Source organism: Hemitrygon akajei, chromosome 4 (genome assembly GCF_048418815.1).
Source record: "Hemitrygon akajei chromosome 4, sHemAka1.3, whole genome shotgun sequence".
Classification (NCBI taxonomy): domain Eukaryota; kingdom Metazoa; phylum Chordata; class Chondrichthyes; order Myliobatiformes; family Dasyatidae; genus Hemitrygon; species Hemitrygon akajei.
In genome coordinates this window covers 126,547,988-126,574,071 of record NC_133127.1, presented here as the reverse complement: position 1 = coordinate 126,574,071, position 26,084 = coordinate 126,547,988, and the positions used below count along the sequence as shown (strand labels likewise).

The following is a 26,084-nucleotide window of genomic DNA, read 5'->3' as shown; positions in this document are numbered from 1 at the left end:
GTGGGTAGGCAGATTGGAATGATTCAGAGAAGGGTGGGCAATGTGCAAAGGTAAAGAACAGCATTCAATGAGGTCTAGGAAAATGGAATAATGGAAAGGGGCAGGATGGAGAGCTAGAGGGAGGTGGAATTTATGCAGGACAGAGGGAAGTGTGAGAACAGAGAGGATTGAAGAGACATGGGCTAAATGGGAGGGAGTGAGATGTGATGGAGTGAAGCAAGACTGCGTGGAAGAGTGTGGAATGGAGTGATTCAGAGTGAAGTGGAGTATAGCGGTGTAGAGGCATTGGATAGTTAAATAGAATGGGGAACAGGGAGGGTAATTTGGGGTGTTGGTATGAAACAGAATGCAGAGAGAATTGGAATGGCATGAAGTGGTGTGGAGTGCATTTGGGCAGCAGAGAAGAACAGAGTGAGGGGGACCTGGTTTGGTCAGGAGTGGTGGATGTGTGGATTTGGGGGAGATGGTTGACTGAAGACATTAAGGTGGAATGAAGAGCATGGAGTAATGAGATGGCTTAGTACTGGCTTGCTGGGTTATGGAAAAAGGGGAAAGAGGTGATGAAATGGAATTTGGAAGGTAGAATTGGAGGAGTGGAACAGGGGTGATGAGGTGGAAGAGGGAGTGGAGTGGAGGTAATAGGATAGAATGACTTCATTGAAATGTTGGTTTGAATGTGGTAAAGCACAGAATGGAAGGGGTGAAGGGCAGGTGGAAAATTGGGTTGGGTGCAGGTTTATTGAAGTAAAGTAGATGGTGGGATTAGGTTCTAAGGTGAGAGAGGTGGAATGGAATGAATATGAATGTTGCTATGGAGGGCAGTGAAGTTTTTGCTTCGTTGGTGTGGCAGAGTAGGTTGAAGGGATGGACTGATGTGTGACGTTGCTGGTGTGATTGATTGGTAAGAGGGTTAAGTAATGGGGTTACAAAATCAACCACAATTGAATGGTGGAGCAGAGTCAATGAACTTAAAAGGCCTAATTCAGCTTTGCAATCTTATGGAATATTATGACGTGGAGTAGGATGGGCTGGGTGTGGGGCAGGGTCTGTTGAAGGGATGGCTAGGTGGATTGGAATGGATGGCTGACGGCCTTTAAATTGGAAAGAGTGAGTCTGTAGGGGGAAGTGTCTTGGAGTGGGGTGGAGTGAGGTGGCAAAGGCAGTGTGTGACGGAGTGGGGTGGTTGGATTGTTACGAATTTGAGTTGAGGGTTGCATGTTGTTAAAGGATTACTTATCAATGCCTAAAAATATTGTTCCAGCAGCAGTGTATTTTTGTTCCTTATTATCGCATCTTCAGTCCCTTGTGTCTATCGAGTATCTTTACAGCTCGTTTACTGATACTGCCAGTGCAATACTTTGAAAGCTAAATGTAGTATTCAAGAGAATCAATACTATCATCTCTCTCCGACACTAATCACACTGACTCTATATTTCCAAAGACCAAGCCAATAAAATATGAGTAGGTGTTTACTACTTTGTTTTATTGCTGCCTGACTATATTAAAAGGTAATGCATATTCATTTCCTTCTCTTTGTGTTGAATATAACCAGCAGCTCCCAAATTTCTTTCTTTCTCATAACAATTTTTTTGTGATTAGGAGCAAGCATTCATTGACTGTGGATCGAAGAAGACAGCAGAAATTGTGACTATGGAGGCTGTGGGAAGCCCAGCAATGACTTATCTATTCTGTCCTGAACATGCCACCAACTGTAATGACACAAGTTGCCTGATGCCAGTTGACAACTTCAACAAGCTTTTGAACTTAATTTTAAGCACTGTGCTAACAATCCTCTTGGCCTTGGTCATGTTTTCCATGGGTTGCACTGTTGAAGCGAAGAAACTCTGGGGCCATATTAAGAAACCATGGGGTATCTGTGTGGGCTTTCTTTGCCAGTTTGGTATAATGCCCCTTACAGCCTTTGCACTGTCAACAGCCTTCAACATTCACCCTGTTCAAGCAGTTGCTGTATTAATAATGGGCTGTTGTCCTGGTGGAACTGGTTCTAACATTATGTCTTATTGGATGGATGGAGACATGGATCTTAGGTAAGAAGACCGCTCATGTCTTATTATGCCTGGTTTACGTAGTAAGTTTAACAATGCTGCAGTAATCTGTTGGAGTGGTACGTGCTCCTTCTAAATGTTAAACACAGGCATTTTCAGAGTGGCAATTCCCTGCATTTTGTGCATCAGAATCAGAATCAGGTTTAATATCACCAGCATATGGCATGAAATTTGTTAACTTTGCGGCAGCAGTCCAATGCATGATAAGTATAGAAAAAAAATGAATTACAGTAGTGTATATATATTTATATTAAATAGTTAAATTAAGATAAGCAGTGCAAAAGCAGAAATTTTAAAAAAAGGTAGTGGGATAGTGTTCATGGATTCAACGTCCATTCAGAAATTGGATGGCAGAGGGGAAGAAGCTGCTGTTAAATCACTGAGTGTGAGTTAGAATTAAATAATGCAGGATTTACTTCGTCTAAGGAAGATGGTGCAAAATGTAAATGGTTAGAGGTCGATTGCAAGAAGCAAATCCTCATATTGTTCAAATCTGTGAAAGGTAGCTATCAAATATTCTGTTGCACTTTGGTAATATTTAAAATAGAGTGAATTGATTGGGAAGTGCTTTATGCTGTGTGGGTTACAGCTCATCAGCTAAAGTTTTCTGCAGCACATGCAGGAGCAAGCATATTTTTCTACAAATTCACAGGGCAATGAACACAGAAGACCTCAATTGGTCTGTCCATAAGTCAGGTCTATGTACAATTACCACGACAGGAACATTTTATACACAACTATGTGATTGTCCACATATTGACTCTATTCTGATTGGAAGTAAATCAAAAAGATTCTGGAAATTCCCCGCAGATCCAGCAGCATATATGGAAAGACAGAATTCAGTTTATAATCTTGCATCAGAATACTACTGTTGTGTATTAACACTACCCATCATATAAAGTACTCATCTTTGCAGTGGAAATGTGCATTAAAACTATATTGAGGCATGTTGCAGAAATAGGCAAGTTTTACTAAAATCAATAAGATGATGAATTTTACATAGAACTTCTTCATTAATAGATAGTAAGCATAAATTACTTCTGTTGTTATGGGTTATTACGTTGAATCAAAATTAAATAACCACAGTTTATTTTCATTTGGCCGACTCCTTATTGTTTTGTTTTACTGTCCAAGGGCCTAACTCGTTCTGGCACTAAAATGATATCCACTAGGATCTCTCCAAGTCTTTCATACTTGGCAGGATTAACGATTATCTATACCCAAATTCAGGCCCAAGCCAATCTAATATTAACATCCACAGATTTTGGAGCATGGTTTATAGTTTAATAGTGAATGGCAGAAATACTGCTAGCCCCTTCTGAATTACCTTGAAACAGGAGAAAGACAACTGGACAATAGTGAAAATGTCGCATAGAAAAGGACATGGCTGCAAAATAGGGGCTGGTTATTTAAAATACTTTATCCAATGATGATGAAACCAGGTCATTTATTATATTTAAGTTGAAGATAGATAAATTTTTGAGAGATTGTGGTATTTCGGGTTTGGCAGAATCTGGCGCTGAAGAAGTGTTGCGACCAGTGTAAATCAGCTCTGAACATATTGAGTGGCTGGGGAATCTACTCATCTTCCTATTTTCTTGTGTTCTCATAATCATGTACATGTTCTGATTAACTAACCTTGGGAACACATTAGGATGGATTCTCAATTTTCCACCAGAGTCTGAATGTGGGATTGCAGATTGAACAATCTTAATAAGGAAGTTCCTGCAATGAGAAATTATTCAATGTTTTTGTTGAAGAAGCAAATTGCAAATGTTCCCTACAATTTTTAAAATATTCCTACCCTTAAGCATTTCTTTAAAACCCTTATTTCTTGTCCAAATCCTTTCCAAGTAGACTCCTGATTCATGATTATTGCTGCCATTGCATATTACATGCTTACAATATTTTTTCCTGAATGTGCTTATGACTTTACTTCTATATATAAGATCTTGTGCAAATTTTATTCTTTTACAATGGGCCAATGGTATAAACTACCTAAATTTCCTCTATATGCTGACCAACCTGCTGATCGTTTCCAGAATTTTCTGTTCTCTTTGTGATTTCAGCAGGGGCAGTATTGCATATTTGCAAAAATGGCCCTTTTGCTGCATTCAGTATTTCTATTGCTCTCCTTTGTTTAAGAGAGGTCTATATCATTGGGGGACTGAAGCATCAAGAAAAGAAAGCGCAGAGCTATAACATAAATGAATTGTAGGTAATGTTTTCTGGATTGAATATTGTGTAAGGGAGGATTTTCCCTCATTCAATTTTTTGTTTGATATCAAGATTGTTAAAGATGTAGCTGAAGAGATTGTGGAGGCATTAGTAATGATCTTTCAAGAATCACTAGGTTCTGGCATGGTTCCAGAGGAGAGCAAATTTGCAAATGTCATTCCACTCTTTAAGAAGAGAGGGAGGCAGATTACCGGCCATTTAGCCTCATTTCAGTAGTCGGGAAAATGTTGGGAGTCCTTTATTAAGGATGAGGTTCTGGGGTACTTGGAGGCACATGATAAAGTTGGCCAAAGTCAGCATAGTTTCCTTAAGGGGAAATCTTGCCTGACAAATCCATTGGAGTTCTTTGAGGAAATAACGGGCAGGATAGACAAAGTAAAGTCAGTTGATGTTGTTTACTTGGTTTTTCAGAAGGGCTTTAACAAGGTGCCACACATGAGGCTGTTTAACAAGATAAGATCCCATAGTATTACAGGAAAGATACCAACATGGATAGAAGACTGACTGACTGGCAGGAGGCAAAGAGTCTTTATAAAGGTGGCCTATTCTATTTAGCTGCTGCTGTCTAGTGGTGTTCCGCAGGGTTCAATATTGGACCACTTCTTTTCACGTTATATGTCAATGATTTGTATCGTGGAATTGATGGCTTTGTGGCCAAGTTTACCAATGATATGAAGTTAGATGGAAGGGCAGATAGTGCTGACAAAGCAGTTTGGGAGAATGGGGAAAGAAGTGGCAGATTGTATTTAATGTAGGGAAGTGTATGTTTGTGCGTTTTGGTAGAAGGAATAAAGGCATCGACTTCTTTCTAAATGGGGAGAAAATTCAAAACTCAGAGGCCCAAAGGGACTTGGGAGTCCTTGTGCAGGTTAGTTTTCAGGTTGAATCAGTGGTAAGGAAGGCAAATACAATAAGAACATAAGAAATAGGAGCAGGAGTCAGCCATCTGGCCCATCGAGCCTGCTCCACCATTCAATAAGATCATGGCTGATCTGACCATGGACTCATCTCCACATACCTGCCTTTTCCCCATAACCCTTAATTTCCTTACTATGCATAAATCTATCCAACCTTCTCTTAAATATGTTTACTGAGGTAGCCTTCTCTGTTTCATTGGGCAGAGAATTCCACAGATTCACCACTCTCTGAGAAAAGCAGTTCATCCACATCTCCATCTTAAATTTCTCCCCTGAATCTTGAGGTTATGTCCCCTAGTTCTGACTTCACCTACCAGTGGAAACAACTTTCCTGCCTCTATCTATCTATCCCTTTCATAATTTTATATGTTTCTATAAGATCTCCTCTCATCCTTCTGAATTCCAGTGAGTACAGTCCCAGGTGACTCAATCGCTTTTCATAGTCTAATCCCCTCATATCTGGAATCAACCTGGTGAACCTCCTCTGCACCACCTCCAAAGTCAGTATATCCTTCCTCAAGTAAGGAGACCAGAACTGCACACAGCACTCCTGGTGTGGCCTCACCGGTACCCTGTACAGTTGCAGCATAACCTTTCTGCTCTAAAATTCAATCCCTCCAGCAAAGAAGGCCAACATTCTATTTACATTCTTCATAGCCTGCTGCACCTGCAAACCAACCTTTTGTGATTCATGCACAAGAATTTCCAAGTTCTCCTGCACAGCAGCATGCTGCAATCTTTTACCATTTAAATAATAATCTGATCTTCCATTTTTCCTTCCAAAATGGATGACCTCACATTTACCAACATTGTACTCCATCTGCCAGATCCTTGCCCAATCACTTAACCTAACTATATCTCTTTGCAGACTCTCAGTATTCTCTGCACAATTTGCTTTTCCACTCAATTTAGTGTCATCAGCAAAATTAGACACCCTACACTTGGTCCTGTCTGCCAGATTCTTAATGTTATCGTGAACAGTTGCGGGCCCAGCACTGACCCCTGTGGCAAAATGTTAGCATTCATTTTGAGAAGACTAGAATATAAAGCCAAGGATGTAGCGCTGAGGCTTTATAAGACATTGGTCAGGCCATACTTGGAGTACTGTGAGCAGATTTGGGCCCCTTAATCAAGAAAGGGTGTTCTGGCATTGAAGAGGGTCCAGAGGAGGTTCAGGAGAATGATTTTGGATATGAAAGGGTTAAGATATGAGGAGCATTTGATAGCTCTGAGCCTGTACTCACTGGAGTTTAGAATCGAGTATAATAGGATCTCATTGAAACCTACTGAATATTGAAAAGCCTAGATAGAGTCGATGTTTCCTATAGTGGGTGAGGCTAAAACCAGAGGGCACAGCCTCAGTATAGAGGGACATCTATTCAGAACGGAGATGAAGAGGAACTTCTTTGGCCAGAGGGTGGTGAATTTGTGGAATTCATTGCCATGGATGGCTGTGGAATCCAAGCCATTGAGTATACTTAAAGTGGAGGCTGATAAGTTTTTGATTAGTTTGGGCATGAAAAGTTATGGGGAGAAGGCAGGAGAATGGGGTTGGGAGGAAAAATAAATCAGCCATGATGGAATGGCAGAGCAGACCTAATTCTACTCCTATATCTTATAGTCTTATGGTTATTATTTACATTTCTATTATCAAAAATAATTAGGTACAATAACGAGAAAAATGTTATTTTAAATCAATGGCAGCTCAATAGGACATATATGGAAGCAATTAAATTACTTTCTTCTGTTTTGGAGAAAATCAGGAACATGCAAATAAAATCAAACTTGGTTGGTGGCAGGAGGGTACAGAATTACTACCCCCAATTGCTGAATCAGTAGAGTTTAAAGATTACCTCAGTCTTCTCTGAAAGGTACTGGAAGCAATTAACATGCTTTATAAAAGATGTAATTCCACACGAATTTGATTGTTGCAATATAGCACTATTCAATTTAATGAAATAAATTGTATTTTATACACCTATAATCACCACCAGACTTTCCCCATGACCTGACAAAAGGTCTCGGCCCGAAATGTTGACAGTGCTTCTTCCTATAGATGCTGCCTGGCCTGCTGCGTTCCACCAGCATTTTGTGTGTGTTGCTTGAATTTCCAGCATCTGCAGATTTCCTCGTGTTTCCCCATGACCTCTCTTTTGCTGCTCTATGGGATCAATTGAGCTGGAGGTTTGAATTCCATTGTGATCCTGTGAGCTGAATTGGCAAGCCCTATCCATATCTGATGACCTTGTCAATATCATGAACTATTTTAAACCCTCTGTTAATAAGAGAAACATAACAAGAGTTTAAATAGTTTTACATTATTACAAAGGGTGATTGATAAGTTCATGGCCTAGGGTAGAAGGAGTCAAGTTTAGAAAACCTAGCACATTTATTTTTCAACATAGTCCTCTCCGAAATTTATTTACTTAGTCTAGAGGTCGTGGAGCATACGGATCTTGGACCTCCAGAAAGTGTCCACAGCAGGGGTGATTGATAAGATTATAGCCTAAAGTAGAAGGAGATGCGTTATTAACTTGAAACTTTCTGCAGAATCATTCAAGGAGTTGAACTGCATGTGCATGTAACGAGAGCTGTGTATCTCATCTCCTTCTACCTTAGGCCATGAACTTATCAATGACCCCTGCTGTGGACACTTTCTGGAGGTCCAAGATTTGTATGCTCCACGACCGCTGGACTAAGTGTGTAAATGTAGGAGAGGACTATGTTGAAAAATAAATGTGCTAGGTTTTCTAAAATTGACTCCTTCTACCTTAGGCCACAAACTTATCAACCACCCCTCGTATTTAAAAGATAAGAATTATTTTATAAAATCAGAAATACAAATAAACTTATTTAGATGTCTTCAATTGCTAAAAATCAATTAAATTGTGATGCTAATGGCAAGGTAAATAAAATAAATAAACAACTTAGCTGCACTTATCTTTTTAATAAAGTCAGCAATCCCATCCAAATAAATAAAGTTGTACCTGTTTGCTCACTGAGGCTTTAGGATGTGTCGATATACCTACTGTAATTATTCAGATATTTGTCTTTCTTTCAGTATCAGCATGACAACATGCTCCACAGTACTGGGAATGGGAATGATGCCTCTTTGCCTCTTCCTCTACACAAGAACTTGGGTTGACTCAGACAGCATTCAGATCCCTTATGACAGCATAGGTAAACTACATGTGAATTACACTGTAACTGTCAAGACAGGAACTTATATTTTAACATGTTTATTTATGGGAACTGAATAAACCTGTGCATTATGTACTTCAGGTATTACCCTGGCAAGCCTCCTAATTCCTGTTGCTGCTGGAGTTTATGTGAACCACAGGTGGCCAAAAAAGGCCAAAATAATACTGAAGGTAAGTAACAACAGCTTTAGGAGACGTTTGACTGTGAGTCTTACTTCAGTGGTTGGTAAGTTAATGGAGAAGATCCTGAGAGGCAGGATTTATGAACATTTGGTGAGGTATAATATGATTAGGAATAGTCAACATGGCTTTGTCAAGGGCAGGTCGTGCCTTACAAGCCTGATTGAATTTTTTGAGGATGTGACTAAACACATTGATGAAGGTAGAGAAGTAGATGTAGTGTATATGGATTTCAGCAAGGCATTTGACAAGGTATCCCACTGAAGGCTTATTGAGAAAGTAAGGAGGCATGGGATCCAAGGGGACATTGCTTTGTGGATCCAGAACTGGCTTGCCCACAGAAGGCAAAGAGTGGTTGTAGATGGGTCATAATCTGCATGGAGGTTGGTCACCAGTGGTGTGCCTCAGGGATCTGTTCTGGTACCCTTACTCTTTGTGATTTTTATAAATGACCTGGAAGAGGAAGAGGAGGGATGGGTTAGTAAGTTTGCTGATGACACAAAGGTTGGAGGTGTTGTGGATAGTGTGGAGGGCTGTCAGAAGTTACAATGGGACATTGATAAGATGCAAAACTGGGCTGAGAAGTGGCAGATGGAGTTCAACCCAGATAAGTGTGAAGTGGTTCATTTTGGTAGGTCAAATATGATGGCAGAATATAGTATTAATGGTATGACTCTTGGCAGTGCGAAGGATCAGAGGGATCTTGGGGTCTTGACTCTGAGATTAAGAAGGCATACGGTGTATTGGCCTTCATCAATCGTGGAATTGAATTTAGGAGCCAAGAGGTAATGTTGCAGCTATATAGAACCCCGGTCAGACCCCACTTGGAGTACTGTGCTCAGTTCTGGTCACCTCACTACAGGAAGGATGTGGAAACCATAGAAAGGGTGCAGACGAGATTTACAAGGATGTTGCTAAGATTGGGGAGCATGCCTTATGAGAATAGGTTGAGTGAACTCAGCCTTTTCTCCTTGGAGCGACGGAGGATGAGAGGTGACCTGATAGAGGTGTATAAGATGATGAGAGGCATTGATTGTGTGGATAGTCAGAGGCTTTTTCCCAGGGCTGAAATGGTTGCCACAAGAGGACATAGGTTTAAGGTGCTGGGGATTAAGTACAGAGGAGATGTCAGGGGTAAGTTTTTTTATGCAGTGAGTGGTGAGTGCGTGGAATGGGCTGCCAGCAACGGTGGTGGAGGCGGATACGATAGGGTCTTTTAAGAGACTCCTGGATAGGTACATGGAGCTTAGAAAAATAGAGGGCTATAGGTAAGCTAGTAATTTCTAAGGTAGGGACATGTTCGGCACAACTTTGTGGGCCGAAGGGCCTGTATTGTGCTGTAGGTTTTCTATGTTTCTATGTTTCTAAATCCAAATACCATGAGCTGGTAGAGCAGAGTCAGAGACAGGGGAGGAGGACACAATGCCAGCCTTAAGAGGTGGGGAATAGAGATTTTGGAGGCTGCTCAATGTGCAGAACCTACTCACTCCTTGGCGTTATGGAAACTGCAAAGAAAAGAGCCATCAGGACCATCACAGAGACTGCTGAGCGAGCCTCCAGATGGCTGTGGATCTAGAGGTGTGATCCATGGACCAATACTGCTGGGACTCAAGTCAGGGCCTGGTCAACTCTGGCTGGATCGCCTGGGCAAGAGTGTCCAATGTTGAAATCATCTCAGGTTACATCACTGATGGTGTGTCCCATTGCATCCCAAGATTTATCTCAGCATCTCTGAGATTGAAGGGAGCATTGAATTAATGTAGTATTTCTACATATTCAATCGGCTGTGTGTGGGTGGAGCAAACACACTGACAATTGGTGAAGAACTGGAGAAGCATAGCCTTGTGGATTTGCTTTGCAATTTCTACGAGAAATTTTTACTTTCTACAAGGCTGCAGCAAATAATGAGGAACATAGCCATTATAAATGACCCAGGGTTTTAAGAACTGTTTAAGTCCTTTGACCTTTACTCTAGAAAATGTATTTTTCAGATTTACTTCAATTATGTCAAGAATAAAACTTGTTAAACAAGAATTAACCATTGAGTATATTGAAGACATGGATTAATAGACCTTTGAGACACTAAGGAATCAAAGAATAGGGAGTTTGGTCAGAAAGGTGGATTACCTGCAACGTTACTGAAGAACACGGCAAGCTCTAAAATTTGACCAAAATTTTTGAATTTTGTGAAATATAGTATACTACAGTACTCCAACTTTCATTATTTATATTCAACACCATTAGCAGACAATTCTTCTGAAATCAATACATTAGAATTTTTTTTTATTATTAGTTGTTTACTCTATTCTGATTAAATTGCAAGCTTCTAAAATGGGCTTATAATTAAGGCCATTGGTATAAAGTAGATTTTTACTAAATTTTAGGCACCAAGATAAAAATAAAATCAAATCAACAATTCCTATTATTGTCATTAGCTATCATATTACACGTACAATACACAACAATGATAATCTCTGGATTCACGTTTGTCTGCATTTGTATGGGATCCAATACCACTTCTGGTTACTATCATGCATTTCTCCTAATAATAATAATAATAATAATAATAATAATAATAATAATAGTAATTACATTATTGATCCCAAATGGGAAATTCTTTAGTTACAGCAGCAACACTTAAAAACACACTTCTCTGTGTGCAGACTTAACTACTAATAAAGTACAGAATAAAAATATACACAATAATAATGTACTAATGTGCAATACAGTGCAATAATATAATGTACAAAATAATAAACCAGAGACAGTTGTACTATAATGAGTGTTATACTAACGCACAGAGATGATTGCATTTGGTAGGAAACATTTTCTATAATGATCCTTGTGGGAGCGGAGCTGAATAAGCCTGTTCAAAAAGGTGCTCCGTTGCTTATTCAGTAGGTCATGGAGAAGATGTAGAATATAGAACATAGAACAATACAGCACAGTACAGGCCCTTCGGCCCACAATGTTGTGCCAACCCTTAAACCCTGCCTCCCATATAACCCCCCACCTTAAATTCCTCCATATACCTGTCTAGTAGTCTCTTAAATTTCATTAGTGTATCTGCCTCCACCACCGACTCAGGCAGTGCATTCCACGCACTAACCACTCTCTGAGTAAAAACCCTTCCTCTAATATCCCCTTTGAACTTCCCTCCCCTTACCTTAAAGTCATGTCCTCTTGTATTGAGCAGTGGTGCCCTGGGGAAGAGGCACTGGCTGTCCACTCTATACATTCCTCTTAATATCTTATATACCTCTATCATGTCTCCTCTCATCCTTCTTCTCTCCAGAGAGTAAAGCTCTAGTTTCCTTGATCTCTGATCATAATGCATACTCTCTAAACCAGGCAGCATCCTGGTAAATCTCCTCTGTACCCTTTCCAATGCTTCCACATCCTTCCTATAGTGAGGTGACCAGAACTGGACACAGTACTCCAAATGTGGCCTAACCAGAGTTTTATAGAGCTACATCATTACCCCGTGACTCTAAAACTCTATCTCTCGACTTATGAAAGCTAACACTCCATAAGCTTTCTTAACTACCCTAGCTATCTCTGAGGCAACCTTCAGGGATCTGTGGACATGTACCCCCAGATCCCTCTGCTCCTCCACACTCCCAAATATCCTGCCATTTACTTTGTACTCTGCCTTGGAGTTTGTCCTTCCAAAGTGTACCACCTCACACTTCTCCGGGTTGAACTCCATCTGCCACTTCTCAGCCCACTTCTGCATCCTATCAATGTCTCTCTGCAATCTTCGACAATCCTCTACACTATCTACAACACCACCAACTTTTGTGCCGTCTGCAAACTTGCCAACCCACCCTTCTACCCCCCACATCCAGGTCGTTAATAAAAATCACAAAAAGTAGAGGTCCCAGAACCAATTCTTGTGGGACACCACTAGTCACAACACTCCACTCTGAATGTACTCCCTCCACCACAACCCTCTGCTTTCTGCAGGCAGGCCAATTCTGAATCCACCTGGCCAAACTTCCCTGGATCCCATGCCTTCTGTCAAATGCCTTACTAAAATCCATGTAGATCACATCCACTGCATTACCCTCATCTATATGCCTGGTCACCTCCTCAAAGAACTCTATCAGGCTTGTTAGACACAATCTGCCCTTCACAAAGCCATGCTGACTGTCCCTGATCAGACCATGATTCTCTAAATGCCCATAGATTCTATCTTTAAGAATCTTTTCCAACAGCTTTCCCACCACAGACGTAAGGCTCACTGGTCTATAATTACCCGGACTGTCCCTACTACCTTTTTTGAACAATGGGACAACATTCGCCTCCCTTCAATCCTCCAGTACCATTCCCGTGGACATCGAGGACATAAAGATCCTAGCCAAAGGCTCAGTAATCTCTTCTCTCACCTCGTGGAGCAGCCTGGGGAATATTCTGTCTGGCCCCGGGGACTTAACTGTTCTAATGTATTTTTACAACTCCAACACCTCTTCTCCCGTAATATCAACATGTTCCAGAACATCAACCTCACTCATATCGTCCTCACTGTCATCAAGTTCCCTCTCAGTGGTGCATACCGAAGAGAAGTATTCATTGAGGACCTCGCTCACTTCCACAGCCTCCAGGCACATCTTCCCACTTTTAATCGGTCCTACCTTCACTCCTATCATCCTTTTGTTCTTCACATAATTGAAGAATGCCTTGGGGTTTTCCTTTACCCTACTCGCCAAGGCCTTCTCATGCCCCCTTCTTGCTCTCCTCGGCCCCTTCTTAAGCTCCTTTCTTGCTACCCCATATTCCTCAATAGACCCACCTGATCCTTGCTTCCTAAACCTCATGTATGCTGCCTTCTTCCACCTGACTAGATTTTCCACCTCACTTGTCACCCATGGTTCCTTCACCCAACCATTCTTTATCTTCCTCACCGGGACAAATTTATCCCTATGTGCCTGACTGTCCATAATGGATAACAGTTTGTTTAGTGACCTCCTCTCTGCCACTAACTCTGGGTTGTAGCCAAGGACGAATCCAGCCTTACTGATGAGTTTATTTCATCATTTTGCATCACCAGCACCGATACTGCTCCCCCAACATAAAGCAGCAAAGAAGACTGGACTCACTGCAGCAGGCTGGTAAAAGATCTCCAACGTCCTGCTGCATACATCGAATGATCTCAGCTTCCTTACAAAGTAGTCTGCTCATCCCCTTGTTATGAACAGCCTTGGTGTTGGTTTCCAGTCAAGGCTGTTGTTGAGGTGGACACTCAAGTATTTGTACTACTCCACCACTGCAACCTCTTCTCCCAGAATGTATACAGGACTCGTCACAGTCCTCTTCCTCCTAAAATCAATCACCATCTCCCTGGATTTGGCCACATTCTGGAGCAGGTGATTCCACCCTCACTATTCCATAAATCTGTCCACCAGTCCTCTGTCCTCCGACTACTACCCATCCCTGATTCACTCAGCCACCGCGGTCATCAGAGAACTTCTGCAGGTGACAAGACTCAGATTTGTACTGAAAATCTGAGGTGTATAGTGTAAACAGAAATGGAGACAGGACAGTCTCTTGTGGTGTTCCAGTGCCACTCACCACCTTCTCAGACAGAGAATTACCCAGCTGTACAAACTGGGGTCTATCTGTCAGGTAGTCAGTAGTCCAGGAGACAGTGGATTTGTCGATACCCATCCTTTGCAGCTTCTCGCTCAGAAGAAGTGGCTGGATTGTATTGAAGGCTCTAGAGAAGTCAAAACTTGTGATTCTCACAATGCCAGCAGCAGCATTCAGGTGGGAGTGAGCTCTCTGCAACATGTAGATGATGGCATCATCCACTCTCACATGAGGTTGGTAGGCAAACTGTAGAGGGTCCAATGAAGATCTCACCTGCGATCCAAGATAAGTCAGGACCAGTCTTTCCAGCAGCTTCATCATATGAGATGTGAGGACAATTGGTCCATAGATGGAGTCGCCTTCTTGGGTACAGGAACCAAGCAGGAAGTCTTCCATTGTACCGGTATCTTCTCCTGACTCAGACTGAGATTGTAAAGGTGCTGCAAAATACCAGACAGCTGGCTTGCTCTGGCCTTCAGTACCTTGGGGCTGATACCGTCCGGTCCAGCAGCATTGCCTTGATGTGGTCTCTCCAGCTATCTCTTAACCTGACCTGAAGGCACAGTCAGGCAGTGCAGGGTGGTCGTCTCCATGGAGGCAGGATATTCCAAAGTTGGAGGGGGGGTGGGTGGAACACAAGCTCTCACCAGATCGGTGGGAGGGGGGGGAGGGAGAAAGTTTCAGGGGCAGGGAGGGTGTGTGGTTGGGGCAAATGAGGGAGGGGACAGCAAGGAGAAAAACAAGTTCAAATTGTTGGCCCTATCCAAGCAGATCTTCCTTTCCTTAGCCTTGAAGCCAATGATCTGCTTCATCCCTGACCACACGTCCCTTATGCTATTCTTCTGGAGCTTGTACTCCAGCTTAATCTTGTAGGAGTCTTCACACCCCCTCAGCTTTACCCTCAGTTCACTCTGTACTCGCCCAGTACTTGTCTATCTCCAGACCTGAAGGCTTTCTTCTTCATATTTAAAAGTTCGTTCAGGTCGCTGGTGATCCAGGGCTTGTTGTTGGGGAAACAGCGCGTACAGTGCTGGCTGGCAAGTTGGTGTTCGCACAGAACTTGATATAGTCTGTGATACAATCAGTCATTTTGTTAAATGTCCTCCCTGTGATAGAATGTTTAGAAATTAAAATTGTTCAAAATTTTAAATGTGTATATTTTTATGCTCTTGTCTTCTAATTCCAAAATAATCTGTTCTCCTAGATTGGCTCTATTACTGGAATTTTCCTCATAGTCGGTATAGCCGTGACTGGTGCCTTACTGTATAGAGGATCCTGGGCAACCGCTGCTTCCCTGTGGATCATTGGGACAATCTATCCAGCAATCGGTTATGGACTAGGATTTACTTTAGCTCGTGTTGCTGGTATGCCTTGGTTTAGGTACAAAACCTTTGTAAAATTATTGATCAAACGTCACATGCTAATAATTCACAATCCATAATATCATATAAATGGTAAGACTCTTGGCAGTGTGGAAGATCTGAGCGATCTTGGGGTCCGTGTCGATAAGGCAGTCAAAGCTGCTGCACAGCTTGACAGTGTTGCCAAGAAGGTGTGTTGGCACTCGTCAACCATGGGATTGAGTTCAAGAGCTGTGAGGTAACGTCGCAGCTATATAAGACCTGGGTCAGACCCCACTTGGTGTACTATGCTCATTTCTGGTCACCTCACTACAGGATGGATGTGGATACTATAGAGAGAGTGCAGAGGAGATTTACAAGAATGTTGCCTGGATTGGAGGACGTACCTTATGAGAATAGTTTGAGTGAACTTGGTCTTTTCTCCATGGAGCGATGGAGGATGGGAGATGATCTGATAGAGGTGTATAAGATGATGAGGGGCATTGATCGTGTGGATAGCCAGAGGCTTTTTCCTGAAATGGCTAACATGAGGGGGCATAGTTTTAAGGTGCTTCGAAATAGGTACAAGGAGGATGTCACAGGTAAGTTTTTCACACAGAGAGTGGTGGGTGCATGGAATGGGCTGCCAGTGGCGGTGGTGGAAGCGGATACAATAGGGTCTTTTAACAGCATCTTAGATAGGTACATGGAGCTTAGAAAAATAGAGGACTATGTGGTAGGGAAATTCAAGGCAGTCTCTAGAGTAGGCTTGATGGTTGGCACAACGTTGTGGGCCGAAGGGCTTGTAATGTGCTGTTAATTTCTATATTCATCTTCTAGAAGAGAAAACAGAAACATGCAGAGAAAACAAGTATTGATGCTTGAGCATCACATCATTTCACAAAATTGAAAAGTAATAGAAAAGTGAATTATAAACAGAATAAGAAAAAAGACAAGTAAACAAAAACACCTGTAGACTGGAGAGGTGGCTGCAATAATTAATAATTAGATAATGGGCAGATGCATAAGAGATATTAAAGCAGAATGGTTTGAATAAATGAGGCTGAGGGAAAATATGACAAAATCAAAGTATATGGAAATATTGAATACATTTATGTCAGATTGAATGCAGCTCTAACTCAGCCTAGTTTTGAAATTATAGAGTACTTAGAAATTAATTGTTCACTTTTTTAAAAAGGTGCAAGTAACAGGCATAGGTAGCTCACACTTGATGTTAAAAGCAAAGGCAAATTAAAATGCATTCTAAAAAAATGCACAAGCTTTACCAAACATTTTTCTTGTCAGACCTATTCACTGTGTTCTTTGTTTAAATTTCATCCTGAAATTAGGTTTCCTTTTTCTTTATATTCCTATTACCCCAGCTGCTCACAAGCCCTTTATTAATTTGTTTCATGCCCATGTCACACATATAAACTATAAATTAAATGTATAATTTACCAGTTACAAAAATACTACTGTTCACCTGTTCCTTAATTGTGTCCAAATTTTGCCTCCAGTAATCTGTCTGGAAATTTTGTCATTACATTGATGTACTATTCGTAAAAAAAAAAAAACAGGATAGATTGAAACTAATGATAAGATATTAGGATGTTCTTTTGACTTTTTCTGAAAACTGAACATAAAGAATATTCTAAGATTCCTAGTCTATTTTGGGTTCCTCGTTTTTGTGTCAAGCTATGCAAAAGTTTTGCTGATCTGCATTAAACTTCTTTTGCCATTATACCATCTACAAATGTACTCTGTCTACAACTTATCCAGGCAATTATACAGTAGAAGAGAGAGAGAAATTGCTATCAACTCATGAGAGAGCATAGGCCATCAACTTTTTTGCTGTTGATGTTTTTGTAGCAGGCAATTTCTTTTTTATGAGGTCGAGTTGCTAGCTTGATGCTCAACCAGCACGGAAAGTGTGCACGGGAGCCGGCTGGATTCGAACTTGGGACCTTGCACCCCAAAGTCCAGTGCTGATGCCACTATGCCATCAGCCATAGCTACTTAAAAATGAAACTGGCAATTTGGTTTATTACTGTCATATGTACCAAGGTGTAGTAAAGAACTTTGATTTGCATGCCATCCATAAAGAACCTTTTATTTCAACAATGCATTGAGATACTTCAAGAGAAAACAATAATAAAATGCAGAATAGTTTTACAGTTGCAGACAAAGTGAAGTACAGGCAAACAATAAACTGTTAGGTTAAAACCAGGTAGATTATGAGATCAAGAGTATGTTAAGAAAAAAATGAAACACCTTTAATCATTTATATTAGATTCAGTTTCAGAGATAGGAGCGAATGTGTTTTTGCCTACCGTTTAATTTATTCTGGTAAAACCGTATTCATAAGATTACGTTGTGTTTATTGCACTGAAAGTAACAGCCATACACACCTGGGAGAACAGTGAATGGAGTATAAAAAATGTCATCTCCAGTTCTATGAGTTAATACCAACAAAAAGCACACCTGCTTTAGGGGTCCAGTCATGGTTGCATATCTGCCAAAGATAGTGGGGTTTCAAGTTCAAGATACGTGCCTATCAACTGTGTCTTCACAGTAACAGTTTTATTTTGAGTCAGGTTTAGGTACAAACCCTCTCTAGAATGTATTGTAAAAGGCAATTTTATATATTAAACCTTTGAATGAGGGCAATGTAGAGTCATTGTACTCTGGCCAATTATCTCACTGTTGTTCCCATGATGTTGAACTGTGTAGTACTGCATCCCAGTACTGAATATACTTCAATAAGATTATATTGACAGCAAAGCACTTTGGGGGGTCCTAAGATTTTATAAGGCCTTTATCAATGCAAGCACTTAATAATTAATTCTGTAATGTTTGTGCTATTGATCAATTTCTACAGCAAATTCAGTTTGGTATCATTTTTTAAAAAATACCCTTTCTGAACTTGGACAGTTTTCATTAGTGAGGTATGATCTTGCCTCTGGATGATATCCTTTTTCCAAGATAATTTCTCTACTGAGTACTGTTATCAGCACCTTAGATCCCTACATACTCAAGATTGACTGCGACTTCCTTGAACCCCACATTTAACCACAGACCTTTTAAGCAAAAGTCCATCAATCAACTTTTGGAAGTAACGGTGTGCCTCGTGGACATCTGAGACTAGGACCATTATTTCATCAACACCCAACAAACAATACATAAAAGTTGTCTTCGGTACTTGTTTTTCTTCTCTCTTGTCCTATATTTACTGCTTCTATTAATATACTTTGCAACTCCTATTTCATTTCTAAAGTTTCCGGCAGATAACATGGATTGTCTATACATTCACAAGCATAGATTCAGTAATGCTGCAATCCACATTTTTTTCATCCTTTCAGATTTCCATCTATGGTTCTCACTTCCTTGGATAAAATTTGGATTAGATCAGATTTCACTATCAAAACCTAACCCAATAAGCTGAAACTAAAATGTGTTTTTAAATGATCTCTAGTGATATATTTCTCTTCATTCTTCAATGAATCTTGCTGAGTGCAGTGTCTGATATTGCACCACTACTGAGCCCATGTATTTCATCTAATTATGCATTACCAATTCCCATTATAATTGCTATCAGTGTAATACAGTTCATTTTGTGGTTTGGTAGTTAGATGCACTATCAATTTTAAGCACTAGCTATGTATCATTATATAAACACTTGTGACAGCATGTGCAAATCAGTGTATTGTTTCCATTTGGTTTTAATTTACACTTAATAAAATGACTTTGAAAAAAATAACTAGTCATAGAGACAAAGCATAGTATCAAGCATTTTGACCCATGCATTGTACTGATCCTATTTACCAGCACTTCATCCATAGCTGTCTACTAGCTCTCAAGCGGCTACTGAAATATTGAGAGGCCCTTGCCTCCACTGCTCCGTCAGAGCGTGGGTTCCAGATTTCCACCACTCTGGGTGAAACATTCTTCATCAGATGCCCTCTAAACTTGTTGCTTCTTGCCCTAAACCAAAGCCCTCTTGGTCTACACATCTGCTTTTGGGAGACGTGTTCCTCTTTTTATCCTATCAATAATTATGTAAACCTTAATCCAGTCTCCTCCTCTGCTCCAGGGAAAATCGTATTAGAACTGAAAATTAATCTTCCTAAAGGAATCCAACATTAGTTTGTGAATATATGTATTTACCTAACCCTGTGCAATATCTTAGTGCATATTCCATAGAAAGGCCTTGTGATGTTCACTAGTACGGCATTCAGCGCTGGTTCAGGATTTTTAACATTCTTCTGCCTTACAGATGCCGTACTGTAGCTTTGGAAACTGGTGCACAGAACACTCAGCTCTGCACGACCATCGTTCAGATCTCCTTCTCACCTGAGCAGCTCGTGCTCATGTTCACCTTCCCGCTCATCTACAGCGTTTTTCAAATATTGTTTGCAGCTATAATGATTGGAGGCAAGATTTTATTCCTTATTTTTTCACAAAGATCTTTGGTTAGAATTGAAATGAGCTGGGGATTGATGATTGGAAAGTGGGTTCGGGTCTGGGTACAAAGGGAAAACATCAGAGATTACAAAATGGTTAGTGAGCTCATGACAATGACAAGTGTAGAAAAGGCAACACTGTATGTATACACACAAACTTTTCATCTGAATTAGACTATTTTTGTTGAGAAGGTAATTGAGGTTAGATGGAGGATTAAGTTATACAAGGAGGGAGCTAGTGGGAAGGGATAAATAGAACAGATTTAGAATGAAAAGATAAATTTAGAAGACACTGTAACTGCACAGAGTATAGCAAGTAGATTATTGTTGTGTACAGATTATGCTTTCCACCTAGCCCTGGGTTTATAATGAAATAGGTTATTCAAATCTCTGGATATGAATGAAATAATGCCAAATCTGAAAGTTTCAGGGTGAAATATTATTAAATACACAGGAGCCTGGGGGATGGGAACCAGAGTGCCAGAGTAGATAGTGGAACAGGGGTGAAAATAAATGACAAAAGTTTCATGCAAAGTCACAAATAGAAGGGTTGTGTGTGGTGGTAATTATCTTCTGAGGTGTGTCTATTTCAACGTAAGGAGTATTGTGGGGAAGGCTGACGAGCTGAGGTCGTGGATTGACATGTGGAATTATGACATTGTAGCCATTACTGAAACTTGCCTACAGGAGGGGCAGGACTGACAGCTTAATGTTCCAGGGTTCCAATGTTTCAGACATGATAGAGGCAGATGGATGAAGGGTGGGGGGGGGGGGGGGGGGGGTTGGTGGCATTGTTAGTCAGGGAAAATGTTACAGCCGTGCTCAAGCAGGACAGATTAGAGGGCTTGTCTACCGAGACCATATGGGTGGAGCTGAGAAACAGGAAAGGTATGACCACATAAATGGGGTTGTATTACAGACCCCCCCAATAGTTAGCGAGAATTGGAGGAGCAAATCTGCAGAGAGATAGCAGACAACTGCAGGAAACTTGAAGTTGTGATAGTAGGGGATTTTAATTTTCCACATATTGATTGGGACTCCCATACTGTTAAAGGTCTAGATGGGTTAGAGTTTGTAAAATGTGTTCAGGAAAGTTTTCTAGATCAATATATAGAGGTACCGACTAGAGAGGATGCAATATTAGATCTCCTATTAGGAAAGGAGTTAGGACAGGTGACAGAAGTGTGTGTAGGGGAACACTTTAGTTCCAGTGATCACAACATCATTAGTTTCAACTTGATCATAGATAAAGATAGATCTGGTCTTCCGGTTGAGGTTCTAAACTGGGAAAAGGGCAAATTTGAAGAAATGAGAAAGGACCTAAAAAACGTGGATTGGGACAGGTTGTTTGCTGGCAAGGATGTCGTTGGTAAGTGGGAGGCCTTCAAAGGAGAAATTTTGAGAGTGCAGAGTTTGTATGTCCCTGTCAGGATTAAAGGCAAAGTGGATAAGAATAAGGAACCTTGGTTCTCGAGGGATATTGGAACTCTGATAAAGAAGAGTGAGATGTATGATATGTGTAGGAAACAGGAAGCAAATAAGGTACTTGAGGAGTATAAAAAGTGTGAAAAAATACTTAATAAAGAAATCAGGAGGGCTAAAAGAAGACATGAGGTAGTTTTGGCAGTCAAGGTGAAGGATAATCCAAAGAGCTTCTACAGGTATATTAATAGCAAAAGGATAGTAAGGGATAAAATTGGCCCTCTTGAAGATCAGTGGTCAGCTATGTATGGAACCAAAAGAAATGGGGGAGATCTTAAATTTTTTTTTGCATCTGTATTTAATAAGGAAACTGGCATGGAGTCAATGGAAATAAGGCAAACAAGTAGTGAGGTCATGGAACCTATACAGATTGAAGAGGAGAAGGTGCTTGCTATCTTGAGGCAAATCAGAGTAGATAAATCCCCAAGACCTGACAGGGTGTTCCCTCGGACCTTGAAGGAGACTAGTTTTGAAATTGCAGGGGCCCTGGCAGATATATTTAAAATGTTGGTATCCACGCGTGAGGTGCCGGTGGATTGGAGGATAGCTCATGTTGTTCCATTGTTTTAAGAAGGTTCTAAAAGTAATCCAGGAAATTATAGGCCGGTAAGTTTGACGTTGGTAGTAGGTAAATTATTGGAAGGAGTACTAAGAGATAGGAGCCACAAGTATTTAGACAGACAGGAACTTATTAGGGAGAGTCAACACAGCTTTGTGTGTGGTAAGTCATGTTTAACAAATCTATTAGAGTTTTTCCAGGAGGTTACAAGGAAAGTGGATGAAGGGAAGGCAGTGGATGTTGTCTACATGGACTTCAGTAAGGCCTTTGACAAGTCCAGCATGGGAAGTTAGTTAGGAAGATTCATTTGCTAGATATATATGGAGAGGTAGTAAATTGGATTAGACATTTGCTCAATGGGAGAAGCCAGAGAGTGGTAGTAGAGGATTGCTTCTCTGAGTGGAGGCCTGTGTCTAGTGGTGTGCCACAGGGGTCAGTGCTGGGTCCATTGTTATTTGTCATCTATTTCAATGACCTGGATGATAATGTGGTAAATTGGATCAGCAAATTTGCTGATGATACAAAGTTTGGAGGTGTAGTGGACAGTGAGGAAGGTTTTCAAAGCTTGCAGAGGGATCTGGACCAGCTGAAAAATGGCAGATGTTGGAGTTTAATACAGACAAGTGTGAGGTATTGCACTTTGGAAAGAAAAACCAAGATAGAACATACAAGGTAAATGGTATGGCACTGAGGAGTGCAGTAGAACAGAGGGATCTAGGAATACAGATACAAAATTTCCCTAAAAGTGGCATCACAGGTTGATAGGGTAGTAAAGAGAGCTTTTGGTACATTGGCCTTTATAAATCAAAGTACTGTATTGAATATAAGAGTTGAAATGTTATGGTGAGGTTGTATAAGGCATTGGTGAGGATGTATTTGGAATATTGTGTGCAGTTTTGGTCACCGAATTACCCGAAGGATATTAATAAGGTTGAAAGAGCGCTGAGGTTTACAAGGATATTGCCGGGACTTCAGAAACTGAGAAAGGTTGAATAGGTTAGGACTTTATTCCCTGGAGCACAGAATAATGAGGGGAGACTTGACAGAGGTATATAAAATTATGATGGGTATAGATAGAGTGAATGCAAGCAGACTTTTTCCACTGAGGCTAGGGGAGCAAAAAAACCAGAGGACATGGGTTAAGGGTGAAGGGGGAAAAGTTTAAATGGAACATGGGGGGGGGGGCTTCTTCACACAGAGAGTGGTGGGAGTGTGGAATGAGCTGCCAGATGAAGTGGTAAATGCGGACTCACTTTTAACATTTGAGAAAAACTTGGACAGGTACATGGATGAGAGGTGTGTGGAGGGATATGGGCCGGGTGCAGGTCAGTGGGACTAGGCAGAAAAATGGTTCAGCACAGCCAAGAAGGGCCAAGAGGCCTGTTTCTGAGCTGTAATGTTCTATGGAACTACAGAACTGGCTCTGATGAAAAAGACATTGACATTGGATAAATTTTTAATGTTAAAAACTGAATGTTAACACTTATGTCTGTTGGTCTGGGTATGACTACACTGAAAAAGGGAAATAAAAATACATTAGACCAGGGACACAGGATCCAGAGGTTAAGTAATGAGGCACCTACAAGCATTGAAGTAAGCCATTTAATTCCTCAGCATATCACACTTCCAAACACTGGACAAATACAAACACTACAAACAATACAAACCAGATCCATTACCTAGCTCTACGTAACTACGCTTTTCCCATATCCCAGAACAGACTGTTTTATCAACAGGAATGGAAGAACAAGTCTATAAAAGGCGCAATATAAATCTATGTTGGAATTCTTACACTGACAAATATTCAAGATACCCATCTATGGAGGATGTTCAAAAAATTTACTGACTTAAAGTTTTCTTGGCTACACTTCTAATAAATATTGCGGTAGACAACATATTTACTCATACTTCCAAGCAAATCACCAGAGAAATAGGTGGAAAAAGCAAGAATCCCTGTATTGCAAAGCCTACCAATAACCTCACCCAGCCCCACCTACTTTAAAGTTCCAAGGCCTAACACCCACTACAACTTCTACTGAACCTGGAAGGAGATCAGGCTACCTGCTTTATCCCACCTTATGCTGTATTCTATTAACATTTCCATCAATTAACAAACTTCACGTCTCATGCCAGTGATAATAAACCTGATTCTGAATTAGCTTAGCATGGGGCTTGAGACCTGTACAGGATGTCAATGCCTTTAAGGTAAAGTATACGTATTGCCTGTTCACTGCCCAAATTCTTACAACCACTCAAACATTTCACACATTATCATCTGGCCCTCTGCTTAGGAATCCTCTCAAACTTTTATCTCCATAAAGACATTCCATAAAATACTCATCATTGATCATGTTGAAAATCAAGATGATCTGAAATAAAAGCTGAAGATGCTATAAACACTCAAAAAGATAATGCAGCACTCTTGGAAAGAGAAAGATTTAACATTTCAGATTGAAAACAATATTCTTCACCTGATACATTGACATGATATTTTCCAGAGTGTTTCTAGCATTTACTATTTTATTTCGTATTTTCAGAATCTGGGGTTTTTAAATTTTCATTTTCCATTACTTGACTTTCATTGCCTAATGATGGTTTTGAAGTGTATTGGAATGTCATCCTATATTAAATTCCTTCATTTTACATTTCACTCAGCTTATCAATTGTACAAATGGTATGGCAAGAGAACCAGAGGCGACTGCAAAAAACAAGATGATGAAGAAAACGACATATCCTTTGCTTATACAAATGGAGGATTAGAAGCAGATGAAAAACTATCCAAAGGGGACTCCCACACAGATGGGAAATTACTCAATGGCATCTTGAAAAGAGGGCCCCCAACGGAAGAAAAATCATCAACCTCTAGCTTGGACACAGATACCAACCTGTAAGGGTGTTGCTTATTATGTCCCTTGATACCATACGTGTTGCCATAGGTCATTATGGATCTGCCCTTACAGATACTACTGCGGAAGTTCTGTTTTAAAAGAACAATTTATGCACCTTTATCATGACCTCACCCTGGTTTCATCCTTCAGGTACCTCCCTTGCTCTCTGATAAGCAGAAGAGTGCAGAAAGGGACAGGAAATATCTTACAGTAGTTTCTGAAATTATGGCACTGTTAGGTCCAACAAAATGGAATGAGGTCCCACAACTATCACCTATTTTTATTTACTGTTCAATATTCATGCCAGCTCACCTTGGTTTCTTCCCTGGCATCTGATTATAACAAATTATAACAAATAACAAAAATAAATCGGAGAAGGGAAAACAAAATGGAAGCATACATGAGTGAGAATGTTGACTGTTCACTCTTAATTTTTTTAAGTTTCGGAATTTGTAATTAGTGGGTAAAAAACATAATAATTATCATGCTTTCCACAGACCAAACTTGTTTAGAAAAATCAACTTAATATTAAAGGCTGTTCCATCAGCAACATTTAACCAAATGGGAGAGTAAAAAATTGGTAGCTGATTGCTTACTTTTATATATTTATAAATTACATTTTATTTTGGTAATCACCCCATGAGAGAAAAAATAATAAAAGTTTCAACTTGTGAAATTATTGGACTATATTAATGAATACAGGGTAGAATGAAGGAAGAAATTAAGTCCTATGATGCTAATTTTAGTTTAAGTGACACCGCAAGCCTTCATACCAAACAGATAAGCAGGTATTTGATGTTAAGAGCTCATGGGAAAGCCTGTATTCACTCTAGTGCTGGAACAGATCTGTTCACTATCTGGGGAAATTGAAGCCATTCCCAGAAGCTCTGCACTTTGGAGATTAACATTTGACTGGTACTACATTCTTGCATTTTAATATAATTATTAATGAAATAAATATTGTAGAGTATTAAAATCGAACTTAAATGTGTGGTTGAAAGTAAGATATAGTCTATTTTGTACTGACTTTTTGTTGTAATCTGATGGAAACCTTTCAAAATTCTCAATCTTGCAATTTAAAAAAAAATCTATACAAGTGAATTACAGGAAGCAACTGACAGAAGGCGTTTTCAGCAATTGTGAGGGACACAATCTAGGTCTTGAA

The 26,084-nt window shown here is 40.3% G+C and overlaps 1 protein-coding gene across 1 annotated transcript; it reads left to right on the top strand.

Annotated features, from left to right (window-relative positions):
- The first annotated feature begins 1,563 nt into the window (after positions 1-1,563).
- slc10a2 (solute carrier family 10 member 2) lies at positions 1,564-25,900 on the top strand. Its single transcript, XM_073043236.1, has 6 exons — positions 1,564-2,048; positions 8,283-8,401; positions 8,504-8,592; positions 15,395-15,570; positions 19,804-19,961; positions 24,687-25,900. Exons 1-6 carry the CDS (start codon positions 1,651-1,653, stop codon positions 24,920-24,922), a joined length of 1,176 nt encoding a protein of 391 aa, XP_072899337.1. The 5' UTR covers positions 1,564-1,650; the 3' UTR covers positions 24,923-25,900.
- Positions 25,901-26,084: the final 184 nt, after the last annotated feature.